General features: G+C 38.1%; 1 protein-coding gene across 1 annotated transcript in view; it reads right to left on the reverse strand.

Annotated features, from left to right (window-relative positions):
• Nucleotides 1–4772: 4772 nt before the first annotated feature.
• The window catches only part of GABRR3 (gamma-aminobutyric acid type A receptor subunit rho3), a 30235-nt gene continuing 17776 nt past the window's right edge, over nucleotides 4773–17231 (reverse strand). The window contains exons 5-9 of the mRNA XM_070751742.1: nucleotides 16532–16614; nucleotides 11685–11825; nucleotides 10539–10691; nucleotides 7376–7572; nucleotides 4773–5069 (exon numbers count right to left, since the gene is read on the reverse strand). Of these exons, the coding sequence (XP_070607843.1) occupies nucleotides 4773–5069; nucleotides 7376–7572; nucleotides 10539–10691; nucleotides 11685–11825; nucleotides 16532–16614 (871 nt within the window). The remainder of the gene's footprint in view (nucleotides 5070–7375; nucleotides 7573–10538; nucleotides 10692–11684; nucleotides 11826–16531; nucleotides 16615–17231) is intronic.

The raw sequence follows: 17231 nt of genomic DNA on the forward strand, positions 1-17231 counted from the left end.
GCTGCCGATCAGCTTCCGGTCACAATTCAAAGTGTTGGTAATGACCTATAAAGACCTTCATGGCATCAGACCAGAATACCTACGAGACCACCTGCTGCCGCACGAATCCCAGCGGCCGATTAGGTCCCACAGTTGGCCTTCTCCAGATCCCGTCGACTAAACAATGCCGTCTGGCGGGACCCAGGGGAAGAGCCTTCTCTGTGGCGGCCCCGTCCCTCGAATCAATTCTCCCCGGAGATTTGAACTGCCCCTACCCTCCTCACCTTCCGCAAAATGCTAAAGACCCATCTGCTGCCAAGCATGGGGGGATTACCCTCCCACTCTTCTTCTCTGACCTCTATATTGATTAGCTGGACCGAGTGTGTATGATTGTGTAGTTAATGGGTTTTTATGATAATGTATTTTAATTTAGCTTTAAATTTTTAACGTTAGATTTATATTGTACTGTATTGCTACTTTGTTGTGAGCTGCCCCGAGTCTTCAGAAAGGAGCGGCCTACAAATCTAATCAATTCAATTCAGTTCAATCGTGATGTAACATATCACAACTTTTCCCCCCTTTGCTAAACTGGGGTTGAGCATGGCCATCACGTGATGCATCCGGCCAATGGGGCGCAAGTTTGACATCCCTGCTTTAACTCAAGGCCTCAGGGAAAGCCAAGTTTTCATGACTGGTTTAAACATAGCCAGGTTAGGATCTAGATCAGTGATGGTGAACCTTTTTTTCCTCGGGTGCCAAAAGAGCACGGGCATGCAATATCGCACATCTGCGAGTGCCCCTACCCATAATTCAATGCCTGGGGAGGGCGAAAATAGTTTCCCTCGACCCCTGGAGGCCCTCTAGAAGCTGGAAAATGCCTGTTTCCCAGCTTCTTGTGGGCCCAGTAGGCTCGTGTTTCACTGTCCCCAGGCTCCAAAGGCTTCCCTGGAGCCAGGGGAAGGTAAAAAAACCCTTTCCCATCCCCCCAGAGGCTCTCTGGAAGCCAAAAACGTCCTTCAAGAGCCTCTTTGCAAGCCAAAAATCAGCTGGCCAGCACATGCAAGTTGGAGCTGAGCTAGGACAACAGCTCGGGTGCCATCAGATATGGCTCTGCATGCCACCTGTGGCACCCCTGCCATAGGTTCGCCATCACTGATTTAGATTATGGTTGTACAACCTTTTGGCTATCCACTATGAATGATGGGGAATTGCCTTAGACCACATATAAATAGCCTAGCTCTGTTAAAAAAGTGCTATTGCTAACATGTTGTAAGCCGCCCTGAGTCTAAGGAGAAGGGCGGCATAAAAATTGAATAAATAAATAAATAAATAAATAAATAAATAAATAAAATATATAGCTAATGTTTATTAATAATGAGCTTCCTTTATTTTTTATATTTTTTATTATCTTCTAGGACTGCACTACTAGTTTCTCAGGGCCACATCCCATAGACTGGACACATCTGGTCTAGATGTATCTCATGAAAATTGATTTTCTAGTGCGCAAAGGCTATGACAGTGAAGACGCTGTGTGTTCTTTTATTTTTTAATATAACTTTTTATTAAAGGTTTTTACATAGTTAAGAGACAAATATGGAAGTAAATAAAGAAAAAGTACAGAAATAAGAAAAAAAGACAGTTAAATAAATTATTTTTGTCCTTCTTTACAACCACTTCATACTCATTATGCCTCCTCCCCTACTAAATATTACTATAATATATTCAGTCCCTCTTTCAATTCCCTTTTTTAAAATAATCTAATATGGGAATCACCATTTTACTTTTTTGTATTTTCAGCTAACAATTCATAAAAAGATTTAGGCTTTGATAAAAGAACTTGGTGTTTTGTACCTAAAGTCCCAAGCAAGTCAGTTTTATCAATTCTGCTACTTCTGCCATCTTTAGAATCCATTCCTCCATTTCAATATTTCAGTATTTCTTCATCCGTGTACATATACCAGTAGTCTTACTTTAAATATACAGTCTGTAACAGTCTTCCATAAATATTTTATCTTTCCTATTCATAAGTGCCAATAAAAGGAGCCCTCATTTAGTTTCAATATTCATCTTCAAAATTCTTTGTAACATCAAATATGATACATATTTAATTTTTTTTTGCTTTTTCATAAGCCTATGGTGTTATTTTTCAACATTGAAGAAATGCCATATTACACAAGTCTGTTCTTGTTTTAAAGTAATCTTTATTTTAATTACCATCAACATAAAATTTTATACAGTACTTTTAACCAAAAATATTTCTACACTGTAAATTAAACTGAAAAAATAAATATTAATTAAAAGTGCAACCTACAAATCAGTTTCTCTGAAATTTTATTGCAACAAATGGTAGTACTCCAATGTTTCTGGCGCTATCAAGAATAAGTAAAAAATTATGGTTTGAGCAAGTATTTTAAAATATGAATTATTAATGTTAGGGTTTTAAATAATAAATGTATTACATGTTTTTCATGGATTAAACTTTGCTTCATTAGATGCAGAAGGATCCCCAACCAGCCTTGAAAGCTTGGTATTCAAAAGTGTTCTTGAAACAGCTTCACAATTATTCAAAAGTATATAAGCAAAACGCCCTATTTAATTTATGGGGTATACATTATATACAATAGTTACAATCATCCTTTATATTTTCTCAGTTTAGAAGGAAATTGCCATCTCCTTAAAACTTATGTTTTAATTAAAAATCTCAAGAATTTATACAGTTTAAGTATATAAAAATAACAGGAGATTATACACATCTGGCAGCTGAATTAACCCATGAGTGTATACAGTATATGTTAATTCTCTTGAAGTATTAACAAGAAGTGGATATTGGGACAGAAAAAATAATACCAAAAGCTGAAAATCAAGAGTTCTGAAATAGATAATATAATGTAATCAAAATTGGATATGAAATCAGTTCTTGGGAAAGAGGAAACATTGGTTTTACAAGTGGCAGAGTCATAATGGACCAACTTATGGGATTAGGCAGATATGAGAATAGAGTTCTTGCAGATATAGCATTATAAGTGTCTCAAGTTGTTCTTAAAACAGTTTGACAATACAGTAGAGTCTCAATTATCCGACATAAATGGGTGGGCTGATAGTCGGATACCTGAAAATGTTGGATAATCCAGACTGTACTGTCAAGGCAGGAGTAAAATAAATTGGAGATCCTGTGATAAAGCATTCCGTCCACCCCAGTGTTCCCTTGCTTGCCGGCTGCTCCGGGGAGAAACGGGCTCTTTAGTCATGCCTGCCTCCAATGGGCAGAAGGGTGAATGTGAGTTTTTATAGCCTGGCGGTGGCAGCCACAAAAATCCCCTCCCAGTCCCAGCCTGACACAGACTAGCCTGAAACGCCATCACTGCCGCTGGAGAAGGTGAAGCGGTCCCTCCAAACCCTTTGGCTCCCTGACGTCCGAGGAAGCCTGGGCGGAGACTGCGGGATTGGACCCTGCAGCTGCCTGTTTAATGGCACGCTGACCCACCCGCTGTCACTATGGGCTGAGAGAGGGGCAAAGACCACCACTCCCTCCTAGTTGTAACTTTAAAGAAGGAAGTTGAGAAAGGAGTTCTGGACAGTGAGCTGACCTGAAGTGTTTCTCTGGGACAGCAGCCTGCGTTTCCGCCTCCTGGCTCTTCTCTGCGTCCCTGGGGACTACCCATCGTGGCTGCATTGTTTGGGGGCATGTCTGGTGGCACAGAAATGCCTACAGCCACGCTCCCAAGCAGCCACGATGTCGAATAACCTGGAGTGTCGGATTACCGAATTGTGAAAAGTCCTATATTGCTGTGTGTATCACCAAGGAAGCAGCATACTGCTTATTGTACAAATCAGCTGAATTCATCAATCAGTACTTTTTAAGTAAAATAAAATACTGTAAGTGAAAACTATTGTGTTTCCCTTTTTAATATGTTGCATTTTAGTTTATGTTTATTTTTGTGTGTGTATGTAGGTCTTAGGGAGGTTTTGACGAAGTCTCACTCATCATCTTCAAACTGGTGTATTTATTTTATTTATTTATTTTATTTATTTATTTATTTATTCAAGTTTTATGCCGCCCTTCTCCTTAGACTCAGGGCAGCTTACAACATGTTAGCAATAGCACTTTTTAACAGAGCCAGCATATTGCCCGCACAATCCGGGTCCTCATTTTACCCACCTCGGAAGGATGGAAGGCTGAGTCAACCTTGAGCCGGTGATGAGATTTGAACCGCTGACCTTCAGATCTACAGTCAGCTTCAGTGGCCTGTAGTACAGCACTCTACCTGCTGCGCCACCCCGGCTCTTTATGTATTTTGGTTTCGTGCTAGGGTGAACAAAGCATGGTCGGAGCTGCCATCTTTCCATACACCTATACTTGTGAAAATCTATGAAAACATATGTATGTATGTTTGTTTTCGTAGATTTTCACAGGTATAGGTATGTAGGTCTTGGCATATTTGGGTTTCTTCCCGTGTAAGGTTCAGAGAATCCTGGCGACATTTCGACGAGGTCCCACTCGTCATCTGCAGGCTGGTGCCTTCCATATATATACGGCAGATGAGTGGAATTGTCCATTTGTCGCTATATTCTGTTTGTCAGTGTCAATCATCTTTATATTGATAGGTGCTTGGGTATATTTAAACAATGTATACGTTAGAATGTAATAGCGCCTATCTGTTCTTAGCTGATATTTTTAAAAGGTGTAATCAACAAGAAATCCAGTTCACCTAAGGGATTCCTTAGCTTACTATACCAAGTCTCAGCTGTTCATATGAAAATAAAATAAACAAAATAGTTATGACTCTCTTCATTTATATATATAAACCCCAGTAAAAAAAGTTAAATACAATATATATAGCAGGAAATACAATCCTGGAATATGTATCAATGACGTGGTTATTCTGCAAAATAATTCTGCCGACAGTTCCTTTCATAAATCTTCTTCTTTTTAGGGGACCTTCCTCCAGATGGGTGATGCTAGGTGCTCGCTCGCGTGCTGCTCCCTCTTCCAAAAGTACACTCAAGGTGGCAAGATCAATGTCAGTATCATGATAGCACCCATCAAAGGCCATGGCTTGCATTGCATCAATGTTATATAACCCAGCAACCTGGAAGGAAGAACAATTGAATCAATGGATTTAGATCACTGGGGAACTCATGTTGTTGCAGCTGTAGTCTTCCGCAGTCTGTGTCAGGCTGAATAGAAAACAGACACAACAAGCATTAAGGCATAGAAAAGCTTCTTTGTTTTACTGTAGAAAAGCTGGTGAAGCCATTATGAAAGAATACTAAACGAATTTCAGTGAATTCCATGTCTCCCATAGAAGCCATGTTTATAGTGAACGAAAGGTTTATATTCTTTGGTCTTTTTTATTTTGCCATTTTCATGGTATAATTGCTTGAAATTGCTTCCTATTTCTTCGTTATGGACTAATCTGGTTTCAAACTGTTGTATTCTAATAAGCCTAGCAGTTTTCAATTGTCCTGAACTACTCTTCCTATCATCCACAGCCAAATACTAAGGAAAATATTGCCCTGATAGTTTAAATATTCTCATTTTGGAAATTGTTTTAATACAAAACAAGTCTCTTTATCAAACAAGTCTTTTTATCAGTGATATTCCTCATCTGACAAAGAGAATCATTTGTGAAAGTGGTTAATCTGGAATAAATTACAAGTCTCATTTGAACTTGAATTTATTTTCCAATATTTAAATTTATATTATTTATTATTATTATTTATTAGATTTGTATGCCGCCCCTCTCCGTAGACTCGGGGCGGCTCACAACAGTGATAAAAACAATACATGGTAACAAATCTAATAATTAAAATCTAAAATAACAGTTTTACATTACAAAGCCAAAAAAAAAAAATCCCAGTAGATAAAATACATACACACAGTCATATCATGCATATCACGTACTGTTTCAGCTAAAGTACTCTCTTCTTATCTCAGCACCTTGAAAATCAGTATCCTCATGTCAACACCAATGGCCTCTGTTCTGACTTGCAACTGAAGGACATATCCTCATTTCCCATCAAGTGCAGTCTGCATCCTACATATCTTCTTAGTCTTACCAGCCCATGGAAAAATCACCTGTAACATCAGTTCTCCTGTATTTTCCAATAGTTTTCACAGATAACTACAAGCCTCTGTTTTGTTGCCTGTTACACCTTCCTTTCCTTTCTCCTAACTCTTCTGGCTGTGGGGTCAACTACCTGGAGTAGAAAGGACATCCATAAAAAGGAGGAGGAGATGCTGTTTTCATGTCTCTGAAACTCGGTTTCAAATCAAAGCATTAGCAGTCCAAAAGAGTCCAATTGCTAACAGGCTGCCAGGCATGATGGGACAATGGAGACTTGGTGGATAAAGGGGCAAGGGTCAGTTTGAAAGAACAGCATTCTCTCTCTGCCCAAAGAAAAATGGCCATTGAAGATGTAGGAGACCAGGCCTGCAGCAGCCTAAATTTGCAAGTCTGTGCCAGGTAAATACCACCACCAGAGATCAATTGACAGCAGCACTTTGTCAATGGTCTGTAATGTGTACCATACCTATGATAAAATTGGGACAGCTGGTTGGAGGCTTAAGAATAGAATAGAATTTTATTGGACAAGTGTGATTGGACACTCAAGGAATTTGTCTTGGTGCATATGCTCTCAGCATACATAAAAGGAAAAGATACATTTGTCAAGAATCATGTGGTACAGCACTTAATGATTGTCATAGGGGTCAAATAAAGGGGGGAAATGCTATTTTAATGGGAAAATATTGAGAACCGGGAGACTGTATATGATTGGTTTGTCCTGTTCATGTACAGAATAACTGATGAGTTCTGTTCAGTTCTGGAGGAAACAGTCATGTAATGCTTCCTGGTGCTCAGTATAAATCAAATAATAAAGCACTCCTGAGCAGAACATTCCAACAGACTCTAATATTTCCATTATAGCATAGATGACAGATTGCAAAGAAAAACGACATTTGCAGCCCTTGCTTTTCAAACAAGAAAAGCAATGCTAAACTTATGAGATGCCATCCAGTGTCTAATTTAAGGAAGAGCAAATTAGGAGCCTCAGTCATTCTCAGACCCCATCCCTTGCTTCTTCAGTCTCCAAGTCTCCTTTCCTAAATCTGGAACCCTTAATGTCAAATACCTTGTGATGTCAGAGATTTTGAGCCCCCGCCACCCATAAATTTCTGCTCCAAAAATGGACCTTTCCAATAGCCAATGACAACACCATTGGATCTAGTTTCCTGAAGGGTTTTATTTTAAGCTGAAATTAATTTCTCAATATTTAGAATGAACATTATCAAAAGAAACTGATAAAGAAAATATTGGTAGTACATAGTATGGTATTATTGTTTTACTTATTTTTGAATATTTTTTACATGGGAAAAACATTTGCAAATATATACCTTTCCTCTTTTTTTCAGATGCGTTCGTTCTTCCACTGTTGTGAGATAATTTACAGCTGCATATTCAATAACAGATAAGAAGACAAAAAGGAAGCTGATCCATAAGTATACATCCACAGCTTTTATATAAGACACCTGGGGCATTGTGGCACTTACTCCAGTAATTATGGTTGACATCGTCAGCACAGTAGTTATGCCTGTGAAAAGGAAGAAAAAGATAGGAGTACAGGCAATCCTTGACTTACAACAGTTCATTTAGTGACCATTCAAATTTACAACGGCACTGAAAAAAGTGACTTATGACCATTTTTCACACTTACGACCGTTGCATTATCCCCATGGCCACATTATTTACATTCTGATGATTGACAACATACATTTATGACGGTTGCAGTGTACTGGCATCATGTGATCACCTTTTTCAACCTTCTGACAAGCAGTCAATGGGGAAGCCAGATTCACTTAGTTGTGTTATTAAGTTAATCACTGCAGTGATTCACTTAACATAGTGGTTCTTCACTTGGGGGTCGGGACCCCTTTGGGGGTCAAATGATCATTTCACAGGAGTCACCTAAGACCATGGGCAAAGACAAATTTCCCATGGTGTTAGGAACTAAAGCTTCTATTCTGGCGCCTTGGAACATATTTTTACAATCCGACCAATCACAGTGGGGGTGTCCCTCTGATCTTCCTGCCAATCAGCTTAAAGCTCTGTTGGGAGAATTGTCACTAGACTTACGGTTGGGGGTTACCACAACATGAGTAATTGTATTAAGGGGTCACGGCATTAGAAAGGTTGAGAACCACTGATGTAACACTTTTATTTTATTTATTTATTTTGTCAATCATTTATGTGATTACCGACAAAGTATAAACATTAATATGAATGTATAAGAAGTAAAAGCATGGTTTTGAATATATGATACTTTACAAATGTCCTTTATTACCTTCATTATGTATTATTGTGCATTGGACAAAATGGATGGATGGATGGATGGATGGATGGATAGACAGATAGACAGACAGACAGGTAGGTAGGTAGGTAGGTAGATAGATAGATAGGTAGGTAGGTAGGTAGGTAGGTAGGTAGGTAGGTAAATAAATAAATAAATAAAATAAATAAATAAATAAATAAATGGAGAATTTAGCACAGGGATGGTAGACATGCTGGTGCACTTAAGCATGACCCTTACAGCCATCTTAGGAATGGACTGGGGTCAACAGTGTGAGTTCAATGGTCAATATGTGGCAAGAAAAGTTGTAAAACACATTTAACACATTTTTTCACTTAGCAACATACATTTTGAGCTCAGTTGTGGACATAAACTGAGGACTACCTGAATTACCAGTTTGCTCTTGCATTGTATGAAAATACGCACACAATGCTAGGTGTGTAAATGCCTGTGAGTGTCTTCTCTTGTTTCTTTCCATGGATAGAAAATGTAGCATTTGTTATAACAAATACCTACATGAAACATTTCATATAAAGTTGTTGCCAGATTTCAACCAGCACACATACCAATAGGTTAATAGAACCACTAATTAATTTATGGTTTTGACTGAAAATATTGAAGCTGACCCTGATTATTTTCCGCTCCTTTGAAAATGATTCAGTTCTATTTGTCTTAGTAATTCAGCAGGTAGAATCAGATATCTTTTAACTTAAGCTTGGGGGAAAATGCTGTATGAAGAATATGTTTGATTACAATTATCCTGGATTTACTGTTTGGACCAGATTATGCTTCCTGTGGTGAGAATTTTATAAATATTCAATGTAAAACCCAATACTTATTTAAGATCGTTTATTCTCACTTTAGCAGTTCAAAATGTGGTGACCGTGGTAAGTGAAAATAGCAATTGTTCACTTTTAAAACATTCTCCAACTGCTATTTTTAGAAAATTCTTTTATTATTATTACGATCATCATTATTAAAAACTGTTAGCTCTTAACAGTACATTTTAAAGTAGAAACAAAATTCCACAAGGCAAATACTGTTATATTAATTAGGATGACTAATGGGAAATTAATCTTTACTTTTAAATATTTCTTGCAGTTCTGATTCTGGAAGCAGAAATATCAAAACCGTGATTGAAAGCTAGGATAGCATAATGATTATGCCATAATCCATTAAACATGTTTTTAAGCATCATAGCTGGGAAAGAAAGCAGGTGAACTATATGTGTTCACTTGTTTTTACAATTGGGGGAAAGATCAAAAACAACGTGAGAAAATATTATTTCACTGAAAGAGTAGTAGATCCTTGGAACAAACTTCCAGCAGACGTGGTTGGTAAATCCACAGTAACTGAATTTAAATATGCCTGGGATAAACATATATCCATTGTAAGATAAAATACAGGAAATAGTATACGGGCAGACTAGATGGACCATGAGGTCTTTTTCTGCCATCAGTCTTCTATGTTTCTATGTTTCGTCTCTTAATAATAGAAGAAGAAATCATCAGATTATTTATTTGATTTTAAAATGTGTCCTTGACTCCTTGTATCTTAAACAGGATTTAAAACAATATAAAGAAAAATGTAGAGAATGTTTTCTGATTTTTAAAATAATTCCTTTAGCAAAAATGGCCATAGAAGGCATCTGTTGTTTATTTTGTGTGAATTTACAGCAAAGGGCAGTGCATCTAGAAGTGCAGAACAGACCATTTCCAAGGAAATTTGAGGTAATACTTTCCTCCTGTTATATTGAATCTCAGAGCACTTTTATGATCAATGGACAACTTGTGGAAGGAGATGCTCCATTCACTTTCCTAATGATGGAAAGGAAAACTACACTGCTAAAGAAAAATAAAGGGAACACTCAAATAACACATCCTAGATCTGAATGAATGAAATATTCGCAATGAATATTTGTTCTGTACAAAGTTGAATGCGCACAACAACATGTGAAATTGATTGTCAATGAGTGTTGCTTCCTAAGTGGACAGTTTGATTTCACAGAAGTTGGATTTACTTGGAATTTTATTGTGTTGTTTAAGTGTTCCCTTTATTTTTTTGAGCAGTGTATATAAAATCATATAGAGTAATTATTAACCGCTTACCTATAATCAAACAGATCTTATAAGACATTTCATAAATACAATCTAACTATTAACTACCAGACTCTAGTACACAACCTAAAATAGTTTATAATGAAAATTTACCTAGTGATACTCTTGCAGGAACAGCTCTTCGGTCTATCCAAAAGGAAACCCAAGATAACATCACCATCAACATAGACGGGAAATAGGATTGTAAAACAAAAAAGAAAATGTGTCTCCGTAGAGCAAAGTTTATAAAAAGTCGATTGTACCAACCTGAAGAAAAACATAAACATGTCTTAATATGCAATGTTAATATGCAATGCAATGTTACATTAACCTTTGACTTCACAGTGTCTTTCTAAAAGAACAACATTTCTCTTTTATGAAAAACTTGGTAAATATTTTCTTAAATGTTGTTCAGGTAAAATACATCCTTTGGAAAATTCCTTGGAGGCCAATGGACAAATTACATAGAACAGTGTTTTTCAACCAGTGTGCCATGGCACATTAGTGTGCCGCAAGACATGGTCAGGTGTGCCGCGAAGCTCAGCAAGAGAGAGAAAGAGAGAGAGAGAAAGAAAGAAAGCAAGAGAGAGAGAGAAAGAAAGCAAGAGAGAGAGAAAGAGAGAGAGAGAAAGAAAGCAAGAGAGAAAGAGAGAGAGAAAGAAAGCAAGAGAGAGAGAAAGAGAGGCTGGGAAGGAGGTAGAGATAGAGAGCAAAAAAGAGAGGAAGGAATGAAGAGAGAAAGAAAGAGGGATGAACACAGAGGGGAAGGAAGAGAGAGAAAGAGGGAGAGAAATAGAGCGAAAGGGAGGAAGAGAGAGAGATAATTTTTTTTGTCCAAACTTTTTTTAGCCCCCCACTCCCTCCCCACTCAATGTGCCCCATGATTTTGTATATGTAAAAAATGTGCCGCAGCTCAAAAAAGGTTGAAAATCACTGACATAGAACAATCAAAGTCAATATATAAGGTTTAAAATGCAAACATGACCACATTCATCTTCTGAGAAAGAATGTGAGGAAAATTCAGCTCATGTACGGTATTTAATTTTTAAAAAATCAAGTATTTTATTATCTTTATCAAATGTATGGATTTCATGTAAAATTAGTAAAATGATATATAACTCAAAGATTAAATAATCACTGCATCTAGAAAAATAGCATCTCCTTTGAACTGATTTTCTTTATAATCCTACTGACCTTATTTGCTAAGGTCAAAATAAAAACATAAATGGCATCTATTTCTCACTCTTAAGAGTACTATACCTGTACTGCTGTAGAATGCTAATCCACTAGAAGCACTAAATTCTTCAATGAAAAACTGGGAAAGGGAAATGTACTCATCTAAGCTTAAAGATTCATTGCCATGTTTCCAGTAGAGCATCAAGTCTTCTTCATTGTAAGCATCTGTGGAAATATTTTTTTTAAATTGGCTGTGATTGTTGTTATACATGCATGTACATATCTCCAACTTTTTGCTTTCCTGCTTTGAGTGTAACCAGTGACATACCTAGCATGTTGACACCTCAAGTAGATTTAAAACAAAAAACAGGCCATTCCTCTGTGCTGAGAATTAAATGGGTGTAGTTAGTAGTTAAGCCCACAGGGATCCTCAAACTTGGCAACTTTAAGACTTGTGGATTTTGGCTCCTAGAATTCTATTCTGGGAGTTTTATTTATTTATTTAAATTTATTTATTTATTTATTGGATTTGTATGCCGCCCCTCTCCGAAGACGCGGGGCGGCTAACAACAATAATAAGACAGCATATAATAATAATCCAATACTAAAAACAATTAAAAACCCATTATAATAAAAACCAAACAGACATACAGACATACCATGCATAAAATTGTAACGGCCTAGGGGGAAAGAGTATCTCAGTTCCCCCATGCCTGGCATCAGAGGTGGGTTTTAAGTAGTTTACAAAAGGCAAGGAGGGTGGGGGCAATTCTAATCTCTGGGGGGAATTGGTTCCAGAGGGTCGGGGCCGCCACAGAGAAGGCTCTTTCCCTGGGTTCCGCCAAGTGGCATTGTTTAGTTGACGGGACCCGGAGAAGACCCACTCTGTGGGACCTAACTGGTCACTGGGATTTGTGCAGCAGAAGGCGGTCTTGGAGATAATCTTGAAGTTGAAGTCCACAAGTCTTAAAGTTGCAAGTTTGAAGAGCTCTGAGTTAAGGCAACAGGCAGAAAACAGCAGAGTGTCCACCTAATCCTGGCTTAGACTGAAAGCCAACAAGATGACCTTGAATCTCTCACTTTTTCTTAGCCCTAGGAAGGAAGCAGTAGCAAACAATATCTCAAAAATGCTGCCAATAAAACTGCAGGGGTCATTATCAAAGTCAAAGATGGCTTAAGGCACATTTCCCCCCACCCCTGTGACAGCGTTGTCCTAGTTCACTGACAGCAAGACCCAACTCCATGCCAACCTCTAGCCTCCTCCTTTCCTTTGGCAGCATCTAAGTGGAGATAACCTAAGGTCTGCACTCTGGTCAAACCACCATCATCACCACACCGCCCCTAGTACCCCAGTGACTATAGCTTTCAACTTTGTAACCCATAAATGGAAATTTGGAAAGTATTATAATTTAGTTAGAAGTCTATTTCATCTTACTATAGTAGTAAACATTGACAACGTGATCTTTTTTTGCCTGCCCAATCTTTTATTTAACCATTGGTAAGTGATTTCCAAGTCCTGCCTTGCTAATTTCCTATCTTAATACCAGATTTGATGATGGTAGTTTGGCAGCCTTTCCATTAAACAAATGAACAATGATATCGAATCATCCCCTATTATCATCTTATATCATCCCTCTATCAAAAAGCACCTGATTTTTGACCTGCCTCGCTTTATCTCATCAAAATTGAACAAAAGTAGATGTGGTACTGGAAGAAGTGCCTCTGCCCTGTATCAGTGGGAATGGAAATACAGTACAGTGTTCCCTCAATTTTCGCGGGGGATGTGTTCCGAGACCGTCTGTGAAAGTCAAATTTCCGCAAAGTAGAGATGCGAAGTAAATACACTATTTTTGGCTATGAACAGTATCCCAAGCCTTCCCTTAACACTTTAAACCCTTAAATTACCATTTCTCATTCCCTTAGCAACCCTTTAGATTATTACTCACCATGTTTATTTATTAAAGTTTATTTAAAAAAATATTTATTAAAGGCAGATGAAAGTTTGACGATGACATATGATGTCATTGGGCGGGAAAAACCGTGGTATAAGGGAAAAACACGCGAAATATTTTTTAATTAATATTTTTGAAAAACCGTGGTATAGACTTTTCTCGAAGTTTGAACCCACGAAAATCGAGGAAACACTGTATTCCTCTTTTGTAATTTTGATGCTTTTATGATAACTATCGAATATATTGTGCAAGATTGCCTACAGCATCCATTCTCTGGTTTTCTAGAAGTTCTGCACGAAGCAACATTAAAGGAATCACCTGGTTAGCTGAATTGGACATCCACTTATAAGATCACTGCCATATCCCCGCAGAAGTTTTATTTAGAATTACATGGACTGTATACTGCGTGTTTACTTCTCTTCTATCAGGTTCTCATCATATGCTAAATAATAGTCTCATCTTATGTAGAACTTGCTTCAATTGTCACATTCAAATTACAATGTGGTAGCCATATTTTACATATTAACAGAGTTGGAAAGGACCGCCCCGAGTCTTCGGAGAGGGGCGGCATACAAATCTAATAAATAATAATAATAATAATAATAATAATTATTATTATTATTATTATTACAGTATTATTATTATTATTATTATTATTATTATTATTATTATTCTAGGTCAAGGATGTCAAACTCATGGCCCACAGGCCGGATGCACCACACTCTGGCCACGCCCACCCCAGTTTAGTAAAAGGGGGACAGCTGCGACACATCATGTGATGACAATGTGACGCCACGAATTTGACTCCCCTGTTGTAAGTCACCTCCTACCCAAGCAGGAGACCTCACACTATTTCTGATGGATGTCAATCCAATCTCTTCTTGAAAACTTCTATTGATGAAGATCTCATGACTTCTGAAGGTAAGCTGTTCCATTGGTTGATTGTTCTCACTGTCAGAAAATTTCTCCTTATTTCTGTTGTGGTTAGCTCTGGCCCAGCTCCTGCCCCAAGGACTGTGGATGTGGGGGAGACATCCACATGCTGCAGGCCTGGTTTGCCTCCGGTGGAATCTGAAGATGAAGGCTCCTCTGACCAAGAAGACATGAGTGACAGGGAGGAGGAGAGTGTGGTAGACAGCTCAGAAGCAGATCAATTATCTAGCTCCTCCTTGGATTCAGAACAAGAGTTAATGATACAGCCACGCATGCGGAGAGTGATGCATAGGCAACAACAACTGAGAGATTATTATCAAAGAAAATGAGGCTACCTGTGGTTGGGTGGGGCTGTGGTAATTGGTGAGGCTGCTATAAATAGCAGCCTGTGGGTTTGGCCATTGTGGAGGATTATCTGATTGTTGTGTTTCATGACTGCTTTACTGACTGACTTTTTGTGTGCTGATTTTTCCCTGCTTTGAAACTAAACTAGAGCAAAGTGTGTTTCACTTTGTGAAAGAAGAAGGACTGTGAATTGCCTCACAGCTGCAAGCTAAGTATCACAGGACTGATAAGGGACTTGTATAAATTACCAGTTTGTTTGGAGACAAGTGCTCTTTGCTATACCAAAAGAGGGCTTAGTTTAAGTGAATCTTCATTATAAAGAACATTGTTTTGAATTTTCAAATGTATGTGTGTCTGAAATTTGTACCTGTGAATTTTTGGGAGGATTCTACCAGAGAGCCCTACAGAACAATTTCTAGGTTGAATCTTTCCTGGGTCAGTTTCCATCCATTATTCCTTATCTGGCCTTCAGATACCATCGAAAGTAGTTTGACACCCCACTCTTCCCCCGTGGCAGCTGCTCAAATACTGCTATCATATCTCCACTGGTCTTTCTCATCACTAGACTAGACATGCCAAGTACTTGCAACTGTTCAACATATGTTATAGTCTCCAGTCCCTTAATCATCTTGGTTGCTCTTTGCTACACTTTTTCTAGAGTCTCAACATCTTTTTCATAGTGAGCTGACCAAAACTGGATGCAGTATTCTAGGTATGGTCTTACTAAAACTACATACAGTAGTGTTAGTACCTCAGTTGATCTTGATTATATCCCTCTGTTAATGCAACATAGGATTGCATTGGCTTTTTTGGCTGCTGCCGCACACTGCTGGCTCATATTTAACTGGTCATCCATAGGATTTTCTGGAGCTGTGATTAAGATTTGGGACAAATATGACTCATGGTTGGGGATTATTTCTGGGTTTTTTTCATTCATTGTCATTTAGAGCACAGTTGATGCAAAGAGAAATAAAGTAGATGAAAAGTTAGAATTTTCAATACTGGCACAGGATAGGACCTGGTTACTCTATCTTATCTATGGAGATTTTTAGCCATCCAGGTCATAGTTGTCCCAAATGTGCTTTTTCAAGAGACAACTGGATTTTCTTGTTTTTCTTTGAAGATATTTCATTTCTCATCTGAGAAGCTTCTTTATCTCTGACTGGATGGTAGGGAATGCAAGGATTCTTGAATGAGAAGCAAATCATCTTCAAAAAACCCCCAAGAAAGTTCAGTTGCCTTTTGAAAAAGTACCTTTGATGCTTTTCAAAAGGCAACTGGACTTCATTTTTCCCCCTGAAAGACTTCTTGCTTCTCATTCAGGAAACTTCTGTTTGAACTGAATAGTGGGGAAGGGAAGGATTTATATTCTTTGCAATCAAACAAGCATGACTGCAAAGAATATAAATTCTTCTATTCCCCACCATCCAATCCAAATTGAAGAAGATTCTTGAATGAGAAATGAAGCATCTTCAAGGGGAAAAAAACAAAGTCCAGTTGCCTTTCGAAAAGTACCTTTGGACTCCTCTGTCTTCTTTCACAAATGTTTAGAAATGTGGTGGGAGGTGACTTCTCAAAAACATTTGGTAACATTAGTATTCTTCAACAAATAAATGCTGATTTACGTACCTTTAATATGAATTATACATAAGTCTACTTATTACATTTGAAAAACATATTTTCCAGAAAAGTTAGACTTACAGCTTTCCAACTCTAGAGAACAATTTTGAGTGTCAAGTGGGAATCTACTAAAGTCCATGAAACACATGGCAGAAACTGTTATCCTGTCAAAAGCAAAAAAAAAGGCAATCTCAATAAACATGATTCACAATATGTGAAATATTTAAATATGAAATGTTTCAATAAGCTCGGGGGTGGGTTCCTCCCATTTCAGACCAGAGGACACCCGAACTGCTAGTGATCCACTGGTGATATCAGGATGGTGTCATGGACTTGGTTCGGTCACTACTGGTCCATGGGCGCCACTATCTTTTTTGGAATTTTTGATGATTTTTTTTTTTACCATTTGAACACTGTTTCCTCTGCTACTACTTGAAAAAGGGCCCTCCCACATGCCCCCGGATTTCAACTGACTTTTATTCCTTCACCCGAAGCACAGCTGATCAGCTCCAGAGCTGTGTTTCAGGCTGATTCCAGCTACTGAGCATGTGTGGAAGCCAAATTGCACAAGGGAATGCACATGTGTGAATGGAACATGCTCATGCATGCAAAACGTCTCAATGAGAACCGGTGCTGATTGAGTGGAACCCACCGCTGAGTAAGCGCCTATATTTATTTTTCAAGTTTTCTTAAAAGTACTTTTATGCCTTCACATTTCAATTCAGAGAAGTAAAATATAAATCGAAGCGTGGAACTCATTACCGGACTCAATTGTGTCAAC

Source organism: Erythrolamprus reginae, chromosome 4, assembly GCF_031021105.1.
Source record: "Erythrolamprus reginae isolate rEryReg1 chromosome 4, rEryReg1.hap1, whole genome shotgun sequence".
Taxonomy (NCBI): domain Eukaryota; kingdom Metazoa; phylum Chordata; class Lepidosauria; order Squamata; family Dipsadidae; genus Erythrolamprus; species Erythrolamprus reginae.